The sequence below is a fragment of the Bombina bombina genome, chromosome 8 (assembly GCF_027579735.1).
Source record: "Bombina bombina isolate aBomBom1 chromosome 8, aBomBom1.pri, whole genome shotgun sequence".
NCBI classification, from domain to species: Eukaryota; Metazoa; Chordata; class Amphibia; order Anura; family Bombinatoridae; genus Bombina; species Bombina bombina.
Genome location: NC_069506.1, coordinates 52,499,627 through 52,524,343, shown reverse-complemented (window position 1 = coordinate 52,524,343; position 24,717 = coordinate 52,499,627). Strand labels below are relative to the sequence as shown.

The 24,717-nt window shown below is 41.0% G+C and overlaps 1 protein-coding gene across 1 annotated transcript in view; it reads left to right on the top strand.

The window, feature by feature from the left end:
• The window catches only part of VAMP3 (vesicle associated membrane protein 3), an 80,684-nt gene extending 57,751 nt beyond the window's left edge, over window positions 1-22,933 (top strand). Inside the window, exon 5 of the mRNA XM_053690378.1 lies at window positions 15,936-22,933. Within this exon, the coding sequence (XP_053546353.1) occupies window positions 15,936-15,952 (17 nt within the window). The 3' untranslated portion in view covers window positions 15,953-22,933. The remainder of the gene's footprint in view (window positions 1-15,935) is intronic.
• Window positions 22,934-24,717: the final 1,784 nt, after the last annotated feature.

Here is a 24,717-nt window from a genome sequence, read left to right as displayed (position 1 = left end):
TTTTTTTTTTTTTACACTTGCATTCTGCCCCCAGACAACCTTGAATTTCCTTTGGGCAACTTGGGAAATTCGGGTGCTGTTTTAATATTGTTCTATATGTAGCTGCCTTTAAAAAAAATACATTGTCTGAAAATGTTTCCCGCGCGCACAGACTGCAACTGTTCAGTGCGCACAGGCTTCTGTAGGGAAAGGAGGAATAGCTATGCAGGAGCTGCGCTGTCCTGGCTGGAACGAATTTGCCATTGCCAGCGTAGTACCTCAGTTGTGAAGGCAGCAGACAGTCACAGGTAAAGCAAAGCCTGTACATAGATAAAAAGCAGCTAGTTACTATAGAAAAAACAAAGCCTGTTCTTTAAAAGTGTTAATTTAAGCAAATTGCACCACTGAAAATAGCTCAGACAGTCAAGTACAATTTTACTTTTACTCTGTCTGAGCTATTTTCCATGTTGCACGTTCTCAGCTGTTTTTAAATGCTTCAACAAAGACTTTCATTTAAAGAGGCTTCGTTTTTTAAATATATATTTTTTCTGATTTATGGGGAGCGCTGGGTTTTAAACATTAGTGCCATTTGTGGGAGTATCTGCTTAATGCAGCCTGAGCTCCGTGCAGAGAGATACTGTGCTCTGTAACTGTTAAACATGATTAATAAGCAAGGGTAGCTGTTCATGCCGAGGGAGGTCACGATGTAACTGGGAACACTGACACAAGACCCTCATGGTAAGCAGAGGTTGCTCGGCTGTGTCTGTTAACTGAAGTGTTTGCTAGTTCAGCTCAACTTGGGGATATAAGATGTGATTTCAGTAAGAAGGACTGTTAACTGAGTGACATGACACTTATGCGGCACTGGAAATCTGCAACAACCCCCATTTGCTTGATAACACCAGAAGTATGCTACTTGCTTTAGGCAGTTGTGGCATGTTGTAAATTAATATGGCAAAACTATGGGTGATGGCAGACATTAAACATTATGCTATAATAGTTTACTCAATACAGAAGAGGTGGGAATAAGCCTTCTGACCTGTGATCTGTGAAATAACATGATGTAATAGCAACATTTTGTTTCATAAATGCATATTTAGGTATCTTGCTATACTCAGTCTTGCGGTTGTCACTCATGCGTGTGTATGTATGTGTATATGTATGTGTAAATATGTATGTGTAAGTGTGTGTATGTATGTGTATATAAATGTATATGTATGTGTAATTGTGTGTGTGTGTAATTGTATGTGTAAATATGTATGTGTAATTGTGTGTATGTGTATATAAATGTATATGTATGTGTAATTGTGTGTGTATGTGTAATTGTGTGTGTGTGTGTATGCATGTGTAAAATTGTGTGTGTGTGTAGGTAAATTTTGTTACCTGTTATGTTGAACAGAGCCACCACTTGGCACATTGTGTAATGCAGAAATATCTATTGCACATTACTAGAAGATTTTGTTAAGTAGGACAGTATGTCATATTTTTTTTTTTGGGGGGGGAAATGTGTCTTTGCCTGTGTAGCCAAAAATCCTAGCACCGGCCCTGAGGACCTGGCATTTCAGACTAAAACTTCTCCAAAAGACCAAAGCATTTTTAGCATTTTTGCCATCACTCCATTTAAACAGAAATTGAGCCTTGTTTCTTCTGTTAAGTGTGATCAGTCCACGGGTCATCATTACTTGTGGGATATTAACTGCTCCCCTACAGGAAGTGCAAGAGGATTCACCCAGCAGAGTTGCTATATAGCTCCTCCCCTCTACGTCACCTCCAGTCATTCTCTTGCACCCAACGACTAGATAGGATGTGTGAGAGGACTATGGTGATATATTTAGTTTTTATATCTTCAATCAAAAGTTTGTTATTTTATAATAGCACCGGAGTGTGTTATTCCTTCTCTGGTAGAATTTGAAGAAGAATCTACCTGAGTTTTTCTATGATTTTAGCCGGAGTAGTTAAGATCATATTGCTGTTTCTCGGCCATCTGAGGAGAGGTAAACTTCAGATCAGGGGACAGCAGGCAGATTAATCTGCAAAGAGGTATGTAGCAGTTTATTATTTTCTGACATGGAATTGATGAGAAAATCCTGCCATACCGTTATAATGTAAACTCAGCCTTGAATGCAGTAGATGTAGCTGATATCAGGCTGTCATGTATGTATATTTTACACTTCAGTTTTCTGGGAAATGGTACTTCTCTGGCTTTTAAACTGTATACATAGACTTAACCTATTTTGCAGGGACTTGCAATAGGTTTTAAATGACAATTAATTATTGAGGTAAAACGTTTTTTTGCTGGCATGTAAAAACGTTTTTTTCTCTGAGGTACTGGGTGAAAAAATGTTTTGGGCACTTTTTTTCCACTTGGCAATAGTTTTGATTTAAATTAGAGCAGTTCACTGATCCCTCTCACTGTTATGTGTGTGGGGGAGGGGCCATTTTGGTGCTTTCACTATGCATCAGAAAAACTCAGTCAGAGGTTCATTTTCTTCCTGCATGATCCGGTTCATCTCTACAGAGTTCAGGGATCTCAAGAGTCTTTTTTGAGGGAAGTAATCATTCACAGCAGAGCTGTTCTGATTGTATTGACTGTGATATAAAAAACGTTTATTTGTGTATTTTTTTTTTTTTTTTTTTAAATCTTTTATTTAAACTTAGCCATTCAAAACAGAAAGGAAATTACCACATTCCGAACATGGTTATTGTCACGCAGGACAGTCAATCTTTAAAAAAAAAGGAATAATATTTCAAATAAACTGTAAATAATGCACTTACAATATTGAGTAAAACAGAGTTTTCAGCCTATACTTTAGAAGTCCAGAATTCCATATCAACTAACATCATAATGGCTAATATTTTATAGGCATATAAACAACAATTAAGACAGCAAACCAAGCCTATAACACAAAAACGCACTAAGAAAAAAAGAGAGAAAAAAAGAAGGAAAGAAAGAAAAAGGGAAGAAAAAAAAAAAAAAAAAAAATAAGATAAAAAAAAAAATTTGAAAAACCAACGGAAGAGCCCCCCCCCCCCATAAAACGATATCTTGTAAAGTATCTAAAAAACCCCACTTAATCTATATCACGAGCGTTCCTGAGCCAAGTCTCTGGAAATACCTGCAATATAACCAGCTCTGCAAAACTCACCGAGGACAGAAATGGCATTAAGATCTGCTTCTGGAGCCTAGGAGTATAGGTTTTAATAACTGGCGCCCAGCCTACCAAAAATTCTTTTATTCTTTTTTCAGATACCTGCTGCAAATGAAAAGACTCGAAAATGATATGAGCTTGAATATCTCTCAATACTGAAGGAAAAGTAGGGGGAGACTTAGACATCCATTTTTTGAAAATATTATATCTCACCGTCAATACAATAGTATTTACGACCCGCTGCGTAGGACTATTTCCCTCCTCTATAAATAGTAACACAACCTCCTTAAAAGTCAGGGAAATAGCACTTTCGAATACTCTGTTATACCAATATTGTACCTTCTGCCAGAGTTGAAAAATTTTCGGGCAGGTCCATAACATATGACAGATATCCGCCCGGACATACGAACAGTGTTCACATATAAATAATTTACCCGGGTAATATTTAGTTAATATTGCCGGAGAAAAATATGAATTGTTTAATAATTTTAAATGAGATTCTTTCCAACTCTCTACCACTGGAAATCTGACCACTGTTGCCAGACTTTTGGATATTGACTCAAACTCTAGAGCTGGAAAATAGAATCGCCAGGATTGACTCAATTTATCCTTCTCTCCTATACCTTGTTTGGAGAGCATAATATCATATAGAAGAGAGATTGATGCATCCCCTCCAATAAATTTTCTGATACAGATCTTGATCTCGGGCCACTCCCATCCTCTAGACGCATACCAACTTTGAGCGGAAAGAAAATGACGGATTTGAAAATAAGCGAATCGATTGGAACTGGGTAGAGAGAATTTCTCCCTAATGGTCTCCCACGGGAGTATCTGCATACCATTATCGAGTAGTTGATACACATACTCAAGCCCTCCAGCCATCCAGACCTGAAAACATTTATGATCTATTCCTGGTCGAAAAAGGGGATTCCCTCTAATAGGCAGAAAGTCCGAAAAGGAGGGGTCTATTTTGGCCAGTTTACAGAATTTATGCCATATCACTACTACATTCCTAACTGAACTAAGGGAGGATACTTTCGTCGGAAGAGCCTTCAGCGGGCAATGCAAGAGCGCCACTAGGGACCATGGTTTAACCATGTACGATTCCAGCTCATATGTAGTAACCAAGTTGGACTGCGCAATCCAATCCAATGCTATTTTAATCAGAGCTGCCCAATTGTATAATTTAATACTGGGCAGGGCTATGCCTGCCTCGATATATTTCTGTGTTAGCCTATTAATCGATATCCGAGGTTTCTTCGATTTCCAAAGAAACCTCGAAAACCAAGAAGATAAATTCTTCAAATCCCTATTGAGTATCATAAGAGGTAAATTCTGCAAGTAGTAGAGAATTTTGGGGAAAATTATAGATTTGATTAAGTTGGCCGAGGCTGATAGTGATAAAGGAAAAGCCGCCCAGAGATTAAGGTCATCCTGAATTTTCTGAAAAAGTGTCCTAAAATTGGCCTGATACCACTGTTTCGGGTTTCTATTAATTTCTAGCCCAAGATATTTAATGGCATTAACATTACGAAATAAAATATTAGGGCGCTCCCTGTACTGCCGCCCGAGCCACATCAAGTCGCTCTTCCCCATATTAATTTTATAACCCGCAAACGTGCTAAAAAGCCTTATCGTGTCAACAACTCTCGGGATGGTAACTGATGTTTTATTCAGAAATAGCAAAATATCGTCAGCATAGAGGAGAATTTTCAGGTTCTGCCCGCCTAGCGGAATTCCGGGCAGGACCCCTCGCAATCTAATCGCCAGAGGTTCTAGGACAATGTTAAACAAGAGAGGCGAGAGTGGACATCCCTGCCTTGTACCTCTCTGCAAGCGAATGCCAGGGGAAGTCCTGCCGTTCACTAGCAAATAAGAAACCGGATTCTGATATATTTTGGCGACAAAATTAAAAAAGCTACCCCCAAAACCAAATCTCGTTAAAGTCGCAAAAAGATGTCTCCAGGAGATGCAGTCAAAGGCTTTGACCGCATCTAATGTAAGGACCGCTAGATCTTTAAATTCCGGCTTCTCATCCGGTTGCTCTATATTCCATGTATAGTCGACTAGGGTTGTTAGTTTTCTTATGTTTTTAGAGGAACTACGGTTTGCCATGAAACCCACCTGATCGACATGGATCAACCTATCCAAACATGACACTAATCTCTGGGCTATAATGGACACTAAGATTTTATAGTCCGCATTGAGGACAGAAATAGGCCTATAGGAGGCTGGATCCTCCGGATTTTTCCCTTTTTTTAGGATCAGGGAGATGTTGGCCGCGGCGAAGAGAGAAGAAATAGTGTTGTCTGATATGTAATAATTATTAAACAATCTCTCTAAAATGGGTATAACCTGATCAGCAAGACTTTTATAAAACTCAGACGGGAATCCGTCCGGACCCGCCGCTTTATTAAGTTTGGCACGTGCAATAGCTTTACTTATTTCTTCCACCGTAACTGGTGCATTTAGCACTTCTAATTCCTCCTTTTGGATTTTGGGAACCGAAATAGAGGACCAGAATTCCAACTGATTATCCAAACTATATTCCCCTTCCGAATATAAATGCTGATAGAATCGGAAAAAGGATCCGGAAATTTCATCAATATCCGAGGTACAGCCATTTTCTGTCTGTATTACTGGGATAAAATTCTTCTTGTTCCTGGCTTTAACCAATCTGGCTAAGTGTTTAGCAGAGCTACCGTGAAGACCCCTAAACCGCATAGTAATTTTTGTCTCCTCTTGCTGGTGTTTTTGGTGCAGGAAGGCATCTCTTTCTCTCCTGCTATCTACATAAACATCCCAATTAACCTTTGAACGATCCCTGCAGTATTTGCCGAAGGCATTTCTAACTTGATTAGACAACTGAATATCCCTGCACCGCGCTTTCCTGTTCCTCGTGATCATATACCCCTTAATATCCCCCCTTAACACAGCCTTGGCCGTTTCCCAAAATACCTCAATTTTATGCAGGTGCCCCGAATTGAACCCACAGAACTCCTTCCACTTAACTAATAACCAGGACAAAAATCTTGGATCATTATAAAGATACCTCGGGTAGACAAATCTGGGGGAAGAAATATCCCTCCTATCCTGAAACGAAATACCTAAAGAGATGATAGCGTGGTCCGACACCAAGATCTCACCAATCTCTGCTTCCATTTTAACCGCTGGTAGAGACTCTGCAACTAAAAATAAATCTATACGTGAAAACGTTCTATGGGCTCTGGATTCGCATGTAAAGTTCTGCAAATCTGGATTCAGCCTGCGCCATATGTCATGAACCTGTAACTTCTGGCAGAAACGTTGGAAGAGTTTAGCGCTTCTCCTATTCTCTAAAAGATTTCTGCTTACCAGCCTATCCAATTCCGGGTGTAAAGTCATGTTGAAATCACCTCCAATTACTAGGTTTTCATTTGCCAATGGAAACAGTATCCCCCTAATCTTATCCCAAAATTTCCTATCAAATTTATTAGGGCCATAAATATTACAAAACACAAATTTTATGCTATTTATATAGATATGCAAAATAATGAATCTGGCTTCTGGGTCCACTTCAATGTGGGTGATCCTATAGTCTAGGTTCTTATGAGAAACACTACCCCACATTTCCTAGCTCCAGCGTTAGTGGATACCACCTCCCCTACCCATTTAATCTTAAGTTTTTTTTAGCCTCCTGTTCCACTATGTGGGTTTCCTGGAGGAAAGAAATGTCGGGCTTATATTTGGCTAGGAGTTTTACAATTAATTTGCGTTTAGCGGGTGAGGAGATCCCCCCTACATTCCACGACGTTAACTTCAATTCCATGTACTACAACAAAAAAAAAAAAAAAAAAAACCCAAGAAATCCGGAGGGGGGGAGAAAAGCAGAAAAGAGATATAAAAACTGAACAAAAAAAAAAAAAAAAAAAAAAAAAAAAAAAAGGGACAACAATAACAAGGAAGGAAAAAAAAAATGAAGAGTGGTGGGGGAATAATAATAAGAAAAAAAAAAGAACATATAGGAGAATAGCTTAACCAAAAACACAACATATTGTACCGAACCAGACTTATATAATCTGAGGTGAGAGGGAGTGAACTAGATCTCATTTATCTTTGAGGAACTCTTTCACCTCTCCCGGCTCTGTAAAAACTAGGCGAGCCCCCCTGTAGTCAACTATTATTTTAGCCGGATAAACCATCCGCGCGTAGATTCCTTTGTCAATAATTTGAGTACAGAGGGGGGCCATTATCCTTCTCTTCGATGAGGTTTCGACAGAGAAATCCTGAAACAGTAAAACTTTACTGTTCCCAAACATTAGAGGTTCATGCAGTTTCTTAAACAGTTTCATCATTTCAATTTTATCTTGAAAATTCAACACTTTGCATATACACATCCTACTCCTACTAAGTCCTGTACCTACATTTTTTTTTACCCCAATTCTATGAGCTCTCTCAATTACAACCGGTAACATTGATTGTGGGACACCAAGTTTCTGCGGGAGCGTGACCGAAGCGAACTTCAGTAGATCTTCGAACTCCGCTTCTTCCGGGAGACCCACAATTCGAATGTTGTTACGTCTCGCCCGGTCCTCAAGGTCGTCGAGCCGACCCTGAAGATTGTTAATTTTAGTATCCTGTTGGGATATTATATTTTCCTGTGTGCTAACCTGATCTTCCAGGTCAGAAATCCTGTTTTCTGCCTCTTGCATTCTGTGTGCAAACTGTCTTACTTCAACTGACAGGGTAGTAATCTCAGATGAAATGGATCCTAGCTCCTTTCTAATTAAGTCAAATTGCGGTGAAAATAATTCAGACAGCTGCGAAAATAGCGTGTGAGAGTCCACCACGCTGGTCACAGGTTCTACTGAAGTGTCTAAGCCAAGCTCAGCGGCTTTAGTTTTTTTATCCTTGGCTTTAACCGGCATTTTGGGAGAAGATTTCCCTTGCAGGAACTTATCCATATAACTTTAAGTGAAATGGCACAAGACCACAAAGAACACAAAGAGAGGTGAAAAGAAGTTACACACGTGAAGATAAAGATAAGGGTTGAACACCCGACCCTAATGTGCAAAAAAACCAAAAAGCCCTAGGAAACCCTGGAGGACTAATGATACAACCTGTGAAAAAGTGAAAAAGGGGAGAAGAGAAAGGAAAAAAAAAAAAACAAAAAAAAAAAAAAAAAAACACAAATCCACACATAAAAATATCTGAGGGGGGGCCCGTGCCCCTCCTTAATTAAGTGAAAATAGGGCCCAGACTATTTAAGAGTATGCATCCGTGCATACAAAGTGAATAGGAAGGGGACCAGAAAAGAAAAAGACCCCTTTACAAAGGAAACGTTATATGAATGAGTTAATACAATTGCCACAAAAAATTCGACTCTGAACAACCCGGTCAAGCCCTCAAATAAATTTAATTACTGAAACTGCCTTTAATACTTAACAAGAAACCCACCTTATATCAGGGGAGCAATCTCTCTACCAATTTTACCCTTATGCCACTACAGCCAAACCTGATTTTAATAAATTCTTGTACCCTAGAACTAACTAACCATGAGTTTCGTACAGAACTAAACCAGAAAACAAGCTTTAGGTAAAGACCCCGGACTAAACTGAGTTAAGAATAAGCCTCCTATTAAATAGGTGTGCCTGCCACTCGAGAACTATACACACTTTATTCCCCAATCAATAGCTTAAATGGGGAAGGCACTTTTTCCAGCAAAAGGCATTGCAACAGTCATTCATTACCCAGGTAACTTACTGTCACCAAATCAAGCAATAGTATTCAGAGAGATAACAAATGCTTTACACTGACATCTATAAAAAAAGAAAATTCTGAAGCAGAGCACAAACTATGCCATCGTACTGATCAAAGGCATATAACAATAATGTTGTGGGTCCATATATATCCAGATCCGTCTCTCTGTAGCTGTCTAGGCAAAAGAGATTAGTTTAGGCAGTCTCCCACACTAAGAGATGTAATAAACATGGAACGAGCAGAAGTTTCCCCACACACTTCCCCACACACTTGTCCAGGGCCAATTATCACCGGGGAATGCAACTTTTTTTTTTTTTTTTTTTAGCAAAGCATTAACACTCTGGCTGAGATGGAATGTCACTCCTACACGCCAGGCTTATAGTACTAGAAAGGGCGTATAGGCACTGCAGAACTTTTGCTAGTTTTTTGGAGCAAACCAGATAGCAAGGAGACATCAACCAGGGTAGAGACAACATAAAAAGGTACCCTGTTTTCCAGCGAGGAGTCTCCAGACAGCCGGGGATAAAGGCGGCCCGCCTACTTGACGAAACTCGGCTGCTGCGGATTTCTGTGTCACAGTCTCGACTTTCGCCTGGACATGACCGGCACACCGGAGATCAAAGGCGTCTGCACAGAAGCCGCACTGCTCCGCTACTCCTTAGTACACAGCTAGACTCCCCACCAGGGGGGAAAGACCGGTGAACCGGGACCAAGCCTTATAGTGAGGCAGCTCCGTGTATGCTCCGTGGCTTCAGCTGTGTTTGTGAATACCTCCAGCCTCACTCTGCTCATCCATCGATTTACCCGCACCCGGGTCTTTTCAGCGGTAATGGGCTTCCAGGTAAGGTCTATTTTAGGGACCAGCCTCGCGGGAACACTGTTATCCCGTGTATCTCCTTCTGAGCACCCCTGCCCAGTATAACGTAGCACCAGGGAATTAGTTAGATCCTGACCCCTGAAGCGACAGGTTGCCGGGCCGCCGGACTCACTTGATAATTGCGGGCGTGTTCCTCCACCACCCCTTTCCAGGTGCAGCTTGCCGCAAACAGAAGATAAAAAAATAACCAACTGCGGTACAGTTGGAGCCGTAACCGGCTACTGGGGACGTCCCTCTCTCGCGCAGGTCTGGCCCCTGCCGAGCGCCACACTCTAAACCTGGGCAAGCTACCAGGTAAGTGGCGGAGAGCTGGGAGCTGATGGTGTCGGCGTCCTCTCACCACACCGGCATGCAGGTAATCTGCACAACTCCTCCCACCGGAAGTCCACCCTTGGCTATTCGTTAAACTCGCTGATGTGGAATTTACCTTATTTGTGTATTTTTTTCTGCTGCCTAAAACTGTATATTCTGACAAAGATTGATGCTATAACTTAGTTATTTTATCTGTTATAATATTTTCTGTGCTTCTTAAAGGCACAGTTCATTTTCATATTATTTGTAAATTACTTTGAAAAGTATTTCCAAGTTGCTGTTTATTTGCTAGTGTGTTAAACATGTCTGATTCAGAGGAATATCTCTGTGCTATATGTGTTAATGCCAAAGTGGAGCCCAATAGAAATGTATGTACTAAATGTATTGATGCTACTTTAAAAAATAGTCAATCTGTACAAATTGAACATATTTCACCAAACAACGAGGGTAGAGTTATGCCGACTAACTCGCCTCACGTGTCAGTACCTACATCTCCCGCTCAGGAGGTGCGTGATATTGTAGCGCCGAGTGCATCTGGGCGGCCATTACAAATCACATTACAAGATATGGCTACTGTTATGACTGAAGTTTTGGCTAAACTACCAGAACTAAGAGGTAAACGTGATCACTCTGGGATGAGAACAGAGTGCGCTGATAATGCAAGGGCCATGTCTGATACTGCGTCACAGTTTGCAGAACGTGAAGACGGAGAGCTTCATTCTGTGGGTGACGGTTCTGATCCAAATAAACTGGACTCAGACATTTCAAATTTTAAATTTAAGCTTGAGAACCTCCGTGTGTTACTAGGGGAGGTATTAGCGGCTCTGAATGATTGTAACACAGTTGCAATCCCAGAAAAAATGTGTAGGTTGGATAAATATTTTGCGGTACCGACGAGTACTGACGTTTTTCCTATACCTAAGAGACTTACTGACATTGTTACTAAGGAGTGGGATAGACCCGGTGTGCCTTTCTCACCCCCTCCTATATTCAGAAAAATGTTTCCAATAGACGCCGCCACACGGGACTTATGGCAAATGGTCCCTAAGGTGGAGGGAGCAGTTTCTACTTTAGCTAAGCGTACCACTATCCCAGTGGAGGATAGCTGTGCTTTTTCAGATCCAATGGATAAAAAATTAGAGGGTTACCTTAAGAAAATGTTTGTTCATCAAGGGTTTATATTGCAACCTCTTGCATGTATTGCGCCTGTCACGGCTGCAGCAGCATTTTGGTTTGAGTCTCTGGAAGAGACACTTCAATCATCCACACTAGATGACATCACACACAAACTTAAATTCCTTAAGTTAGCTAATTCATTTATTTCAGATGCCGTAGTACATTTAACTAAACTTGCGGCTAAAAATTCAGGATTCGCCATTCAGGCACGCAGAGCTCTGTGGCTAAAATCCTGGTCAGCTGATGTTACGTCTAAATCTAAATTGCTTAATATTCCTTTCAAAGGGCAGACCTTATTCGGGCCCGGCTTGAAAGAGATTATTGATGACATTACAGGAGGTAAAGGTCATGCCCTGCCTCAGGACAAGGCCAAAGCCAAGGCTAGACAGTCCAATTTTCGTTCCTTTCGTAATTTCAAAGCAGGAGCAGCATCAACTTCCTCTGCACCAAAACAGGAAGGAGCTGTTGCTCGCTACAGACAAGGCTGGAAACCTAACCAGTCCTGGAACAGGGGCAAACAGGCCAGAAAACCTGCTGCTGCCCCTAAGACAGCATGAATTGAGGGCCCCCGATCCGGGACCGGATCTAGTGGGGGGCAGACTTTCCCTCTTCGCCCAGGCTTGGGCAAGAGATTTTCAGGATCCCTGGGCGTTAGAGATCATATCTCAGGGATACCTTCTGGACTTCAAATCCTCTCCCCCAAGAGGGAGATTTCATCTGTCAAGGTTGTCAACAAACCTAACAAAGAAGGAAGCGTTTCTACGCTGCGTACAAGATCTTTTATTAATGGGAGTGATCCATCCAGTTCCGCGGTTGGAACAAGGACAAGGGTTTTACTCAAATCTGTTTGTAGTTCCCAAAAAGAGGGAACCTTCAGGCCAATCTTGGATTTAAAGATCCTAAACAAATTCCTAAGAGTTCCATCGTTCAAGATGGAAACTATTCGAACAATTTTGCCCATGATCCAAGAGGGTCAGTACTTGACCACAGTGGATTTAAAGGATGCTTACCTTCACATACCGATTCACAGAAGTCATTACCGGTATCTAAGGTTTGCCTTTTTAGACAGGCATTACCAGTTTGTAGCTCTTCCATTCGGACTGGCTACGGCTCCAAGAATCTTCACAAAGGTTCTGGGCACTCTTCTGGCGGTACTAAGACCGCGAGGAATTTCAGTAGCTCCGTACTTAGACGACATACTGATACAAGCTTCAAGCTTTCAAACTGCCAAATCTCATACAGAGATAGTACTGGCATTTCTAAGGTCGCATGGATGGAAAGTGAACGAAGAGAAAAGTTCTCTCTTTCCACTCACAAGAGTTCCCTTACTGGGGACTCTGATAGATTCTGTAGAAATGAAGATTTACCTGACAGAGGACAGGTTAACAAAACTTCAAAATGCATGCCGTGTCCTTCATTCCATTCAAGAGACCAGAAATTCTCTTCTATGGTGGCTTTATCGGCCACATCTGTCCAGGGGAATGCCATTCAGCAGGCCAGACTGGTCAATTGTAACAACAGACGCCAGCCTACTAGGTTGGGGCGCTGTCTGGAATTCTCTGAAGGCTCAGGGACTATGGAATCAGGAGGAGAGTCTTCTTCCAATAAACATTCTGGAATTGAGAGCAGTCCTCAATGCTCTTCTGGCTTGGCCCCAGTTAGCAACTCGGGGGTTCATCAGGTTCCAGTCGGACAACATCACGACTGTAGCTTATATCAACCATCAGGGAGGGACAAGAAGCTCCCTAGCAATGATGGAAGTATCGAAGTCTCACTCTTGCCACCTGTCTGCAATCCACATCCCGGGAGTGGAGAACTGGGAGGCGGATTTCTTAAGTCGTCAGACTTTTCATCCGGGGGAGTGGGAACTTCATCCAGAGGTCTTTGCCCAAATACTTCCACGTTGGGGCAAACCAGAGATAGATCTCATGGCGTCTCGACAGAACGCCAAGCTTCCGCGCTACGGGTCCAGATCCAGGGATCCGGGAGCGGTCCTGATAGATGCCTTGACAGCACCATGGACCTTCAGGATGGCTTATGTGTTTCCACCTTTCCCGATGCTTCCTCGATTGATTGCCAGAATCAAACAGGAGAAAGCATCAGTGATTCTAATAGCGCCTGCATGGCCACGCAGGACTTGGTATACAGATCTGGTGGACATGTCATTCTGTCCACCTTGGTCGTTACCTCTGAAACAGGACCTTCTGATTCAGGGTCCTTTCAAACATCAAAATCTAACTTCTCTGAAGCTGACTGCTTGGAAATTGAACGCTTGATCTTATCAAAGCGTGGTTTTTCTGAGTCAGTTATTGATACCTTAATACAGGCTAGGAAGCCTGTCACCAGAAAGATTTACCATAAAATATGGCGTAAATACCTATATTGGTGCGAATCCAAAGGTTACTCTTGGAGTAAGGTTAGGATTCCTAGGATATTGTCTTTCTACAAGAAGGTTTAGAAAAGGGGTTATCCGCTAGTTCCTTAAAGGGACAGATCTCAGCTCTGTCCATTCTGTTACACAAGCGTCTGTCAGAAGTTCCAGACGTTCAGGCTTTTTGTCAGGCTTTGGCCAGGATTAAACCTGTGTTTAAAGCTGTGGCTCCACCATGGAGTTTAAACCTTGTTCTTAACGTTTTACAGGGTGTTCCGTTTGAACCCCTTCATTCCATTGATATAAAGTTGTTATCTTGGAAAGTTCTATTTTTAATGGCTATTTCCTCGGCTCGATGAGTCTGAGTTATCAGCCTTACATTGTGATTCTCCTTATTTGATTTTTCACTCGGATAAGGTAGTTCTGCGTACTAAGCCTGGGTTCTTACCTAAGGTAGTCACTAACAGGAATATCAATCAGGAGATTGTTGTTCCATCCTTGTGCCCAAATCCTTCTTCGAGGAAGGAACGTCTTTTGCACAATCTGGATGTAGTTCGTGCCCTTAAATTTTATTTACAGGCAACTAAAGATTTTCGACAAACGTCTTCCCTGTTTGTCGTTTACTCTGGTCAGAGGAGAGGTCAAAAAGCTTCTGCTACCTCTCTCTCTTTTTGGCTTCGTAGCATAATTCGTTTAGCTTATGAGACTGCTGGACAGCAGCCTCCTGAAAGAATTACAGCTCATTCCACTAGAGCTGTGGCTTCCTCTTGGGCCTTTAAGAATGAGGCCTCTGTTGAACAGATTTGCAAGGCTGCAACTTGGTCTTCGCTTCATACTTTTTCCAAATTTTACAAATTTGACACTTTAGCTTCCTCGGAGGCTATTTTTGGGAGAAAGGTTCTTCAGGCAGTGGTTCCTTCTGTATAAAGAGCCTGCCTATCCCTCCCGTCATCCGTGTACTTTTGCTTTGGTATTGGTATCCCACAAGTAATGATGACCCGTGGACTGATCACACTTAACAGAAGAAAACATAATTTATGCTTACCTGATAAATTCCTTTCTTCTGTAGTGTGATCAGTCCACGGCCCGCCCTGTTTTTTAAGGCAGGTAAATATTTTTTAAATTATACTCCAGTCACCACTACACCCTTGGCTTCTCCTTTCTCGTTGGTCCTTGGTCGAATGACTGGAGGTGACGTAGAGGGGAGGAGCTATATAGCAACTCTGCTGGGTGAATCCTCTTGCACTTCCTGTAGGGGAGCAGTTAATATCCCACAAGTAATGATGACCCGTGGACTGATCACACTACAGAAGAAAGGAATTTATCAGGTAAGCATAAATTATGTTTTTTTTTATTTACCTATCAAAACTATATATTTTCTTTTTTAGTTGACAGCCCAAAGTATTAATCTAGGCCCATTTTGGTATATTTCATGCCACCATTTCACCGCCAAATGCAATCAAATAAAAAAAAATTGTTTACTTTTTCACAAACTTTAGGTTTCTCACTGAAATTATTTACAAACAGCTTGTGCAAATGGTTGTGAAACATTCTCTGTGATCCACTTTGTTCATAAATAGCAAACATATATGGCTTTGCCATTGCTTTTTGGTAATTAGAAGTCCGCTAATTGCTTTCTGTGCACCACACTTTTATTATTCCCCAGCAGTGAAAGGGTTAATTTTAGCTTTAGTGTAGAGATCAGCCTCCCACCTTACACTTCCCACCCCCTGATCGCTCTCAAACGGCTCTCTTCCCTCCCCCACCCTCAATGGTCACCCCCATCTTATGTACTGACAGACAGTCTGCCAGTATGCAGTTTAACACTACTTTTTATTGTTTTTATTATTCTCCTTAGTGTAGGATTACCCCCTTACCTTCTCACCTACCGGGTACCTCCCAAAAAGCTCTTTTACCCTCCCCCCTTTAACGTATTGGCAGCTGTCTGCCAGTAGTACCTAGTTTTCCAAAATGTGGCATTTTTAATTAATTGAAAAAAAAAAAAACATTTTTACTGGAGTGTAGCTGCCCCACACCTCCACTGATGATATGATCTCCCCCCTCCCTGCCGCTTTCAGTTTTTTTTTTTTTTTCTATAGCATATCGGTCCTGCCAACCTCCCCCCTCCAGCGATGCACCATCGCTGCCCACAGAGTGGCCCTCTCGGCATCGGTACCTCTGCAACTCTATTTCTGCACTGCCCCACTCGTGGGGCATGCAGAAATAGCACGATCTCGCTACTTTTAACAAGATTGTGGCAGAGTGAGGTACATGGTATGGCAATTCTGTAAATAACTATTTGTGGGCTCACAAATTATTTTATATTTTGCAGTGTGGAACGTGGCATGAAGTTTGGACATTGGTTTGGATGCCAGCTGAAGCCTACAGTACCTGAAATGAATAAGAGCTTCAGTTCTGATCACAACCCTGCTGTATTCAAGATTTTTTTTTTTTTTATTATTATTATTCTTGTATAACTAAAGAAAAGTAATTATAAGTTTCTAGTTCATATTTGTATGTTTAGAGTTCAAGTGCCTTTGTGAATACAACTCCAATTTTTAAATGCTAGTAAGCACAGCCAGCACTTTGTACCGCACTGTCTTAAGAGAGCTTGAATAACCACATTTTCTCAAGTTGAGCTGTTATCTGATTTTGTGCATTATTTCTATGACTACATTTTTAAAGTGCAACCGAAGAGTCTAGTAATTAAGAACATTATGTGATTACTGTACTTGGATTACAAATTGTAAAACAAAAGCAACAACCTGGTGAAAAAGAATGCTGCAAAATGTGTCAACTAATTCAATAGATCAAACTTAAAAGAAATGAATTACAGTTCAGATGCAAACGTAGCTGTTTATAATATGTGCAGAAAATTAAAAATTCAAAGATAACCGACCACTACTGTGACTAATTCTAGGCAAATTGCTGTAGTTTAAATCTGTATATAGCTTGTAACGCAAATAGAATATTCCACTTTCTGCAACGGACATGAAACCCAAAATTTTCATGATTCTGAGAGAGCATACAATTTAAAAAAATATATATATTTCTCTTGTAAGGTGTATCCAGTCCACGGATCATCCATTACTTGTGGGATATTCTCATTCTCAACAGGAAGTTGCAAGAGGACACCCACAGCAGAGCTGTAATATAGCTCCTCCCCTAACTGTCATAGCCAGTCATTCTCTTGCAACTCTCAACAAGCTAGGACGTTGTAGGAGAGAGTGGTTAAATATAGCTAGTTTATTTTCTTCAATCAAAAGTTTGTTATTTTTAAATAGTACCGGAGTTGTGCTATTTTATCTCAGGCAGTAAATAGAAGAAGAATCTGCCTGAGGTTTCTATGATCTTAGCAGGTTGTAACTAAGATCCATTGCTATTCTCACATATGTCTGAGGGGATTACACAGATGAGGTAACTTCAGCGAGAGAATGGCGTGCAGTTTATTCTGCTGTCAGGTATGTGCAGTTATAATTTTTTCTAGAGATGGAAAACACTAGAAAATGCTGCTGATACCGGATTAATGTAAGTTAAGCCTGAATACAGTGATTTAATAACGACTGGTATCATGCTTACTCCCAGGGGTAATACCCTTATGATATTTACAATATAAAATGTTTGCTGGCATGTTTAATCATTTTTATATATGCTTTGGTGATAAAACTTTATTGGGGCCTAGTTTTTTCCACATGGCTGGCTTAAATTTTGACTAGAAACAATTTCCACTGTTGTAGTATAAAAGTTACAGTTGGTGCAGTTAAAATTACAAACTGTGACATCCAGCTTCCCTCAAAGGCCCTCTCTAAAGGGCCCAAAGGCTTTCCAAAGTCGTTTATTGGGGAAGGTAGGGCCACAGCTTGCTGTGGCAGTTGGTTGTGACTGTTAAAAAAACGTCTATTTCGTTTTTTTGATCCGTGTTTTTTTTAACTAAGGGGTTAATCATCCATTTGCAAGTGGGTGCAATGCTCTGTTAGCCTATTATACACACTGTAAAAATTTTGTTTGATTTACTGCATTTTTTCACTGTTTTTCAAATTCTGACAATTTGTTTCTCTTAAAGGCACAGTACCGTTTTTTATATTTGCTTGTTAACTTGATTTAAAGTGTTTTCCAAGCTTGCTAGTCTCATTGCTATTCTGTATAAACATGTCTGACATAGAAGAAACTCCTTGTTTATTATGTTTAAAAGCCATGGTGGAACCCCCTCTTAGAATGTGTACCAAATGTACTGATTTCATTTTATGCAATAAAGATCATTTTCTGTCTTTAAAAAAATGTATTATCAGAGGAATCTGACGAGAGGGAAGTTATGCCGACTAACTTTCCCCACGTGTCAGACCCTTTGACTCCCGCTTAAGGGACTCACGCTCAAATGGCGCCAAGTACATCTAGGGCGCCCATAGCGTTTACTTTACAAGACATGGCGGCAGTCATGGATAATACACTGTCAGCGGTATTAGCCAGCCTACCTGAACTTAGAGGTAAGTGAGATAGCTCTGGGGTGAGACAAAATGCAGAGCATACTGACGCTTTAAGAACCATGGCTGATACTGCCTCACAATATGCAGAAGCTGAGGAAAGAGAGCTTCAGTCAGTGGGTGATGTTAATGACTCAGGAAAGATACCTGATTCTAATATTTCTACATTTAAATTTAAGCTTGAACACCTCTGCGTGTTGCTTAGGGAGGTTTTAGCTGCTCTGAATGACTGTGATACCATTGCAGTGCCAGAGAAATTGTGTTGACTGGATAAATACTTTGCAGTGCCGGTGTGTACTGATGTCTTTCCAAATACCTAAAAGGATTACAGAAATTATTAAGGAATGGGATAGACCAGGTGTGCCGTTCTCTTCCCCTCCTATTTTTAGAAAAATGTTTCCAATAGACGCCACCACATGGGACTTATGGCAGACAGTCCCTAAGGTGGAGGGAGCAGTTTCTACTCTAGTAAAGCGTACTACTATCCCTGTCGAGGACAGTTGTGTGTTTTTTTTTTTTTTTTTGTTTGTTTTTTTAGATCCAATGGACAAAAAATTAGAGGTTACCTTAAGAAAATATTTATTCAACAAGGTTTTATCCTACAGCCCCTTGCATGCATTGCCCCTGTCACTGCTGCTGCGGCGTACTGGTTTGAGTCTCTGGAAGAGGCTTTACAGGTAGCGACTCCATTGGATGACATACTTGGCAAACTTAGAGCACTGAAGCTAGCCAATTCTTTTATTCTGATGCCATTGTTCATTTGACTAAACTAACGGCTAAGAATTCTGGTTTTGCTATACAGGCGCGCAGAGCGCTATGGCTTAGATCATGGTCAGCTGACGTGACTTCAAAATCTAAGCTACTTAACAATCCCTTCAAGGGGCAGACCCTATTCGGGCCTGGTTGAAGGAGATTATTGCTGATATCACTGGAGGAAAAGGTCATGCCCTTCCTCAGGACAGGTCCAAATCTAGGGCGAAACAGTCTAATTTTCGTGCCTTTCAAAACTTCAAGGCAGGTGCGGCATCAACTTCCTCTAATAATAAACAAGAGGGAACTTTTGCTCAATCCAAGACGGTCTGGAGACCAAACCTGACATGGAAAAAAGGTAAGCAGGTAAAAAAGCCTGCTGCTGCCTCTAAGACAGCATGAAGGAACGGCCCCCTATCCGGGAACAGATCTAGTAGGGGGCAGACTTTCACTCTTTGCCCAGGCGTGGGCAAGAGATGTTCAGGATCCCTGGGCGTTGGAAATTTTATCCCAGGGATATCTTCTGGACTTCAAAGCTTCCCCCCCCCCCCCCCCAAAAGGGAGATTTCACCTTTCACAATTATCTGCACACCAGATAAAGAGAGAGGCATTCTTACACTGTGTACGAGTCCTCCTAGTTATGGGAGTGATCCATCCAGTTCCAAAGGAGGGACAGGGTTTTTACTCAAATCTGTTTGTGGTTCCCAAAAAAGAGGGAACCTTCAGACCAATTTTGGATCTAAAGATCTTAAACAAATTCCTCAAAGTTCCGTCGTTCAAGATGGAAACTATTCGTACCATCCTACCACCGATCCAGGAGGGTCAATATATGACTACAGTGGATCTAAAGGATGCTTATCTTCACATTCCGATACACAAAGATCATCATCGGTTTCTCAGGTTTGCCTTTTAAGACAGGCATTACCAGTTGTAGCTCTTCCCTTGGGATTAGCTACAGCCCCAAGAATCTTTACAAAGGTTCTAGGGTCACTTATGGCGGTCCTAAGGCCGCGGGGCATAGCAGTAGCCCCTTATTTAGACGACATCCTGATACAGGCGTCAAACTTCCAAATTGCCAAGTCTCATACGGACGTAGTACTGGCATTTCTGTGGTTGCATGGGTGGAAAGTGAACGAGGAAAAGAGTTCTCTATCCCCACTCACAAGAGTTTCCTTTCTAGGGACTCTGATAGATTCTGTAGAAATGAAAATTCACCTGACTGAGTCCAGGTTATCAAAGCTTCTAAATTCCTGCCGGGTTCTTCATTCCATTCCGCGCCCTTCGGTGGTTCAGTGTATGGAAGTAATTGTCTTAATGGTAGCGGCAATGGACATAGTGCCGTTTGCACGCTTACATCTCAGACCGCTGCAACTATGCATGCTCAGTCAGTGGAGCGGGGATTACACAGATTTGTCCCCTCAACTGAATCTGGACCAAGAGACCAGGGATTCTCTCTCTTCTCTCGTGGCTATCTCGGGTCCATCTGTCCAAAGGTATGACCTTTCGCAGGCCAGATTGGACAATTGTTACGACAGATGCCAGCCTTCTAGGTTGGGGTGCAGTCTGGAACTCCCTGAAGGCTCAGGGATCGTGGACTCAGGAGGAGTCTCTCCTTCCATTAAATATTCTGGAACTAAGAGCGATATTTAAGGCTCTTCAGGCTTGGCCTCAGTTAGCAACTCTGAGGTACATCAGATTTCAGTCGGACAACATCACGACTGTAGCTTACATCAACCATCAAGGGGGAACGAGAAGTTCCCTAGAGATGTTAGAAGTTTCAAAAATAATTCGCTGGGCAGAGATTCACTCTTGTCACCTATCAGCTATCCATATCCCAGGTGTAGAGCACTGGGAGGCGGATTTTCTAAGTCGTCAGACTTTTCATCCGGGAGAGTGGGAACTCCATCCGGAGGCATTTGCACAACTGATTCATCGTTGGGGCAAACCAGAACTGGATCTCATGGCGTCTCGCCAGAACGCCAAGCTTCCGTGTTACGGATCCAGGTCCAGGGATCCCAAGGCGAGACTGATAGATGCCCTAGCAGTGCCCTGGTCTTTCAACCTGGCTTCTGTTTTTCCACCGTTTCCTCTGCTCCCTCGACTGATTGCCAAGATCAAGCAGGAGAGAGCATCGGTGATTCTGATAGCACCTGCGTGGCCACGCAGGACCTGGTATGCAGATCTAGTAGACATGTCATCCTTTCCACCATGGTCTCTGCCTCTGAAACAGGACCTTCTACTTCAGGGTCCTTTCAACCATCCAAATCTAATTTCTCTCAGGCTGACTGCCTGGAGATTGAACGCTTGATTTTATCAAAGCGTGGCTTCTCCGAGTCAGTTATTGATACCTTAATACAGGCACGAAAGCCTGTCACCAGGAAAATTTACCATAAGGTATGGCGTAGATATCTTTATTGGTGTGAATCCAAGGGTTACTCATGGAGTAAGGTCAGGATTGCTAGAATATTATCTTTTCTCCAAGAAGGTTTGGAAAAAGAATTGTCAGCTAGTTAAGCGTCTGGCAGATGTTCCAGACGTTCAGGCATTTTGTCAGGCTTTAGTTAGAATCAAGCCTGTGTTTAAACCTGTTGCTCCACCATGGAGCTTAAACTTGGTTCTTAAGGTTCTTCAAGGAGTTCCGTTTGAACCTCTTCATTCCATAGATATCAAGCTTTTATCTTGGAAAGTTCTTTTTTTTGGTAGCTATTTCCTCGGCTCGTAGAGTCTCTGAGCTATCTGCCTTACAATGTGATTCTCCTTATCTGATTTTTCATACGGATAAGGTAGTCCTGGGTTCTTACCTAAGGTGGTATCTAACAAGAATATCAATCGAGATTGTTGTTCCATCCTTGTGTTACACAATTTGGACGTGGTCCGTGCTTTAAAGTTTTACTTACAAGCTACTAAAGATTTTCGTCAAACATCTGCTTTGTTTGTTGTCTACTCTGGACAGAGGAGAGGTCAAAAGGCTTCGGCAACCTTTTTCTTTTTGACTAAGAAGCTTAATCCGCTTAGCCTATGAGACTGCTGGACAGCAACCTCCTGAAAGGATTACAGCTCATTCCACTAGAGCTGTGGCTTCCACTTGGGCCTTTAAAAATGAGGCTTCTTTTGATCAGCTTTGCAAGGCGACGACTTGGTCTTCGCTTCATATTTTTTCAAAATTTTACAAATTTGATACTTTTGCTTCTTCGGAGGCTATATTTGGGAGAGAGGTTTTACGGGCAGTGGTTCCTTCCATTTAAGTTACTGCCTTGTCCCTCCCTTCATCCGTGTACTTTAGCTTTGGTATTGGTATCCCACAAGTAATGGATGATCCGTGGACTGGATACACCTTACAAGAGAAAACACAATTTATGCTTACCTGATAAATTTATTTCTCTTGTGGTGTATCCAGTCCACAGCCCGCCCTGTCATTTTAAGGCAGGTAATTTTTAAATTTAAACTACAGTAACCACTGCACCCTATGGTTCCTCCTTTCTCGGCTAGTTTCGGTCGAATGACTGGATATGGCAGTTAGGGGAGGAGCTATATTACAGCTCTGCTGTGGGTGTCCTCTTGCAACTTCCTGTTGGGAATGAGAATATCCCACAAGTAATGGATGATCCGTGGACTGGATACACCACAAGAGAAATAAATTTATCAGGTAAGCATAAATTGTGTTATAAATACATTTTTGTTATGGTATTCTTTGGTTAAGAGATACCTAGGTAGGTAGTATGCATGTCTGGAGCATTATATGGCAGGAAAAGGTGCTTCCATCTACTGCTCTTACAAATGTTTAATCTTAAACATATAGTGCTGCAGACACGTGCACGCTCCTGAATTTACCTTCCTGCTTTTCAACAAAAGATGCAGGGAGGATGAAGAAAATGTGATAATAGAAGTAAATTAGAAATTGGTTTAAAGTCTATGCTCTGTCTGAATCACGATAGAAACATTTGGGGTTTTACAGGGTTCTTTTTTTATATTTCTTTTTGCATGAATATTGAGGAAGTGTGTTGTGTAACATGTCTCCAAGCTTCCTTTTGCCAGCATTAAAATGTTACTGTTAGCTACTTAAAGTGACAAAATGTTAATAAATTGCCGTGTATCATTAGATGAATTTACTTTTTTACTATTCCCCCTGCCCTGTTTGTTAAGCAGCAGATAAATGTTAAAGTAGTGCCTTTACTGCTGTCCCGCAAAAGGAAATGTGTAGCGTAGCTTAAATGCTATTGACAGGGCCCTACCACAGTCCGTTTCGGCTGATATGCCCTTATCTATATGGGGTGACACCTGGATCAAGCCTGGTGTTCTTCTTTTACATTAATTTTAAGTAGCAATTTAGAGCAGTGTGTGTGTATATTTATTTTACTCTGTCACTTTAATAAATGTTAAAACTTTACAGCTAGCTTTGATTAAATGGATATATGCTTCCCAGGGTTCTGAACCAAAAATGGGCTGGCTGCTAATCTTACATTTCTTCTTTTTTCAAATGTGGATAGCAAGAAGAGAAATTAATACTGTAGGAGTAAATTAGAAAGTTGATTCATGAAAGAAAAATGTGGGCTTAGTATGCCTTTTAATGCAGTATTCTCTGTAATAAAGGTTGGTAGTATGATAGACTAAAAAAAAATTGACCATTAAACTTTTTTTTTTTTTTTTTTTTTTTTTTTCTTTTACTTTTGATTGATATTGATCACACCAGTGCCTTTACAAACTGTATTTTCTGAAGGGCAAGGGCTCTTTGCCTTATTTTTTGTGCCATTATAATATTGGATTCTTGTTGGTCTGTAACTTTGTTTTCCAGTAAAGCCCAACAGAAATAACTTCTACCGTGTCTTAATTAGCAGAGCAAAATTGCTTCCTAAAATACAGTTCATTGTCAACTATCCCTCACCAAAATAATTTTGGTCAAAACCCAGTTTCTATAAATATTGTTATAAGTAATGGCCCCTCTGAATGGCAGTTAAACCTTATCAGTTATAGTTCAGAACACACAGTTTAGCTTTTACCCATTTAATCTGTTCAATCCATTTAAAAAACTCAATCGGTTTTTATGGATGTTTCATCATTCACGTTTTGTGACCAGGTTTTGCAATTAGTAAACTATGCATAATTAGGGGTTGTTTAAAGATCCATAGCTTAACTTTTTGAAACAAATGGTTAAATCATAGGACAGAGATGGTTAACCATTTTAAGTGTATTCCCAAAAAAAGTCTCAGTGCCTATGTTACCTTCTTTATTTGTTTAAACTTAAAGGGATATTCATAAAACATGTAAAAAAAATGTTAATGTTCTGTTAATTCCAGAATATATACAATACATCTAAGCAATTGCAGATATACTACCGTTGCAGCCAGTAAAACCAAGCAGTATGGTGGTTGTCCAGAAGGGTAGTGCTAGCAAATGTATTTTCATTGCCACCCTGGGCAATCATTCCATTGGTTTTTTACTCCTCTCATAGACTCAATAGTTTTCTTACATTTAATAAGGGCTATTTTCAAAACCTTTATCTTTTTTTGTATGTAGGTGTTTAAAAGGTTACCTCATCAATTTTGCACTTCAAACATATTTGTTAGAACGCAGTGTCTGTTGTGTATTCTTCCTGTGTATTTTCTAGCTGGCTTTGCTGTAAAGCAGCATGAAAATGTTAAGGCAAATTTTGTTTTCTCTCCTTTAAAATAGGTAATTTTCCAAACTGTACTAATGCTGCATCATAAACTATTCCTTTGATAATTTCTTACAGCACATTTTCAGAATGTGAACCCAATATACCGTACTTGGATAACTTTTCACCAACGTATATTTGAGTTTTATTGTCTGTTCATGTATTGATCTGGTAATATAGAAATGCAAAGCCTTTAACTGGGTAGACTTTATCAATATGTTTGGTTTGGA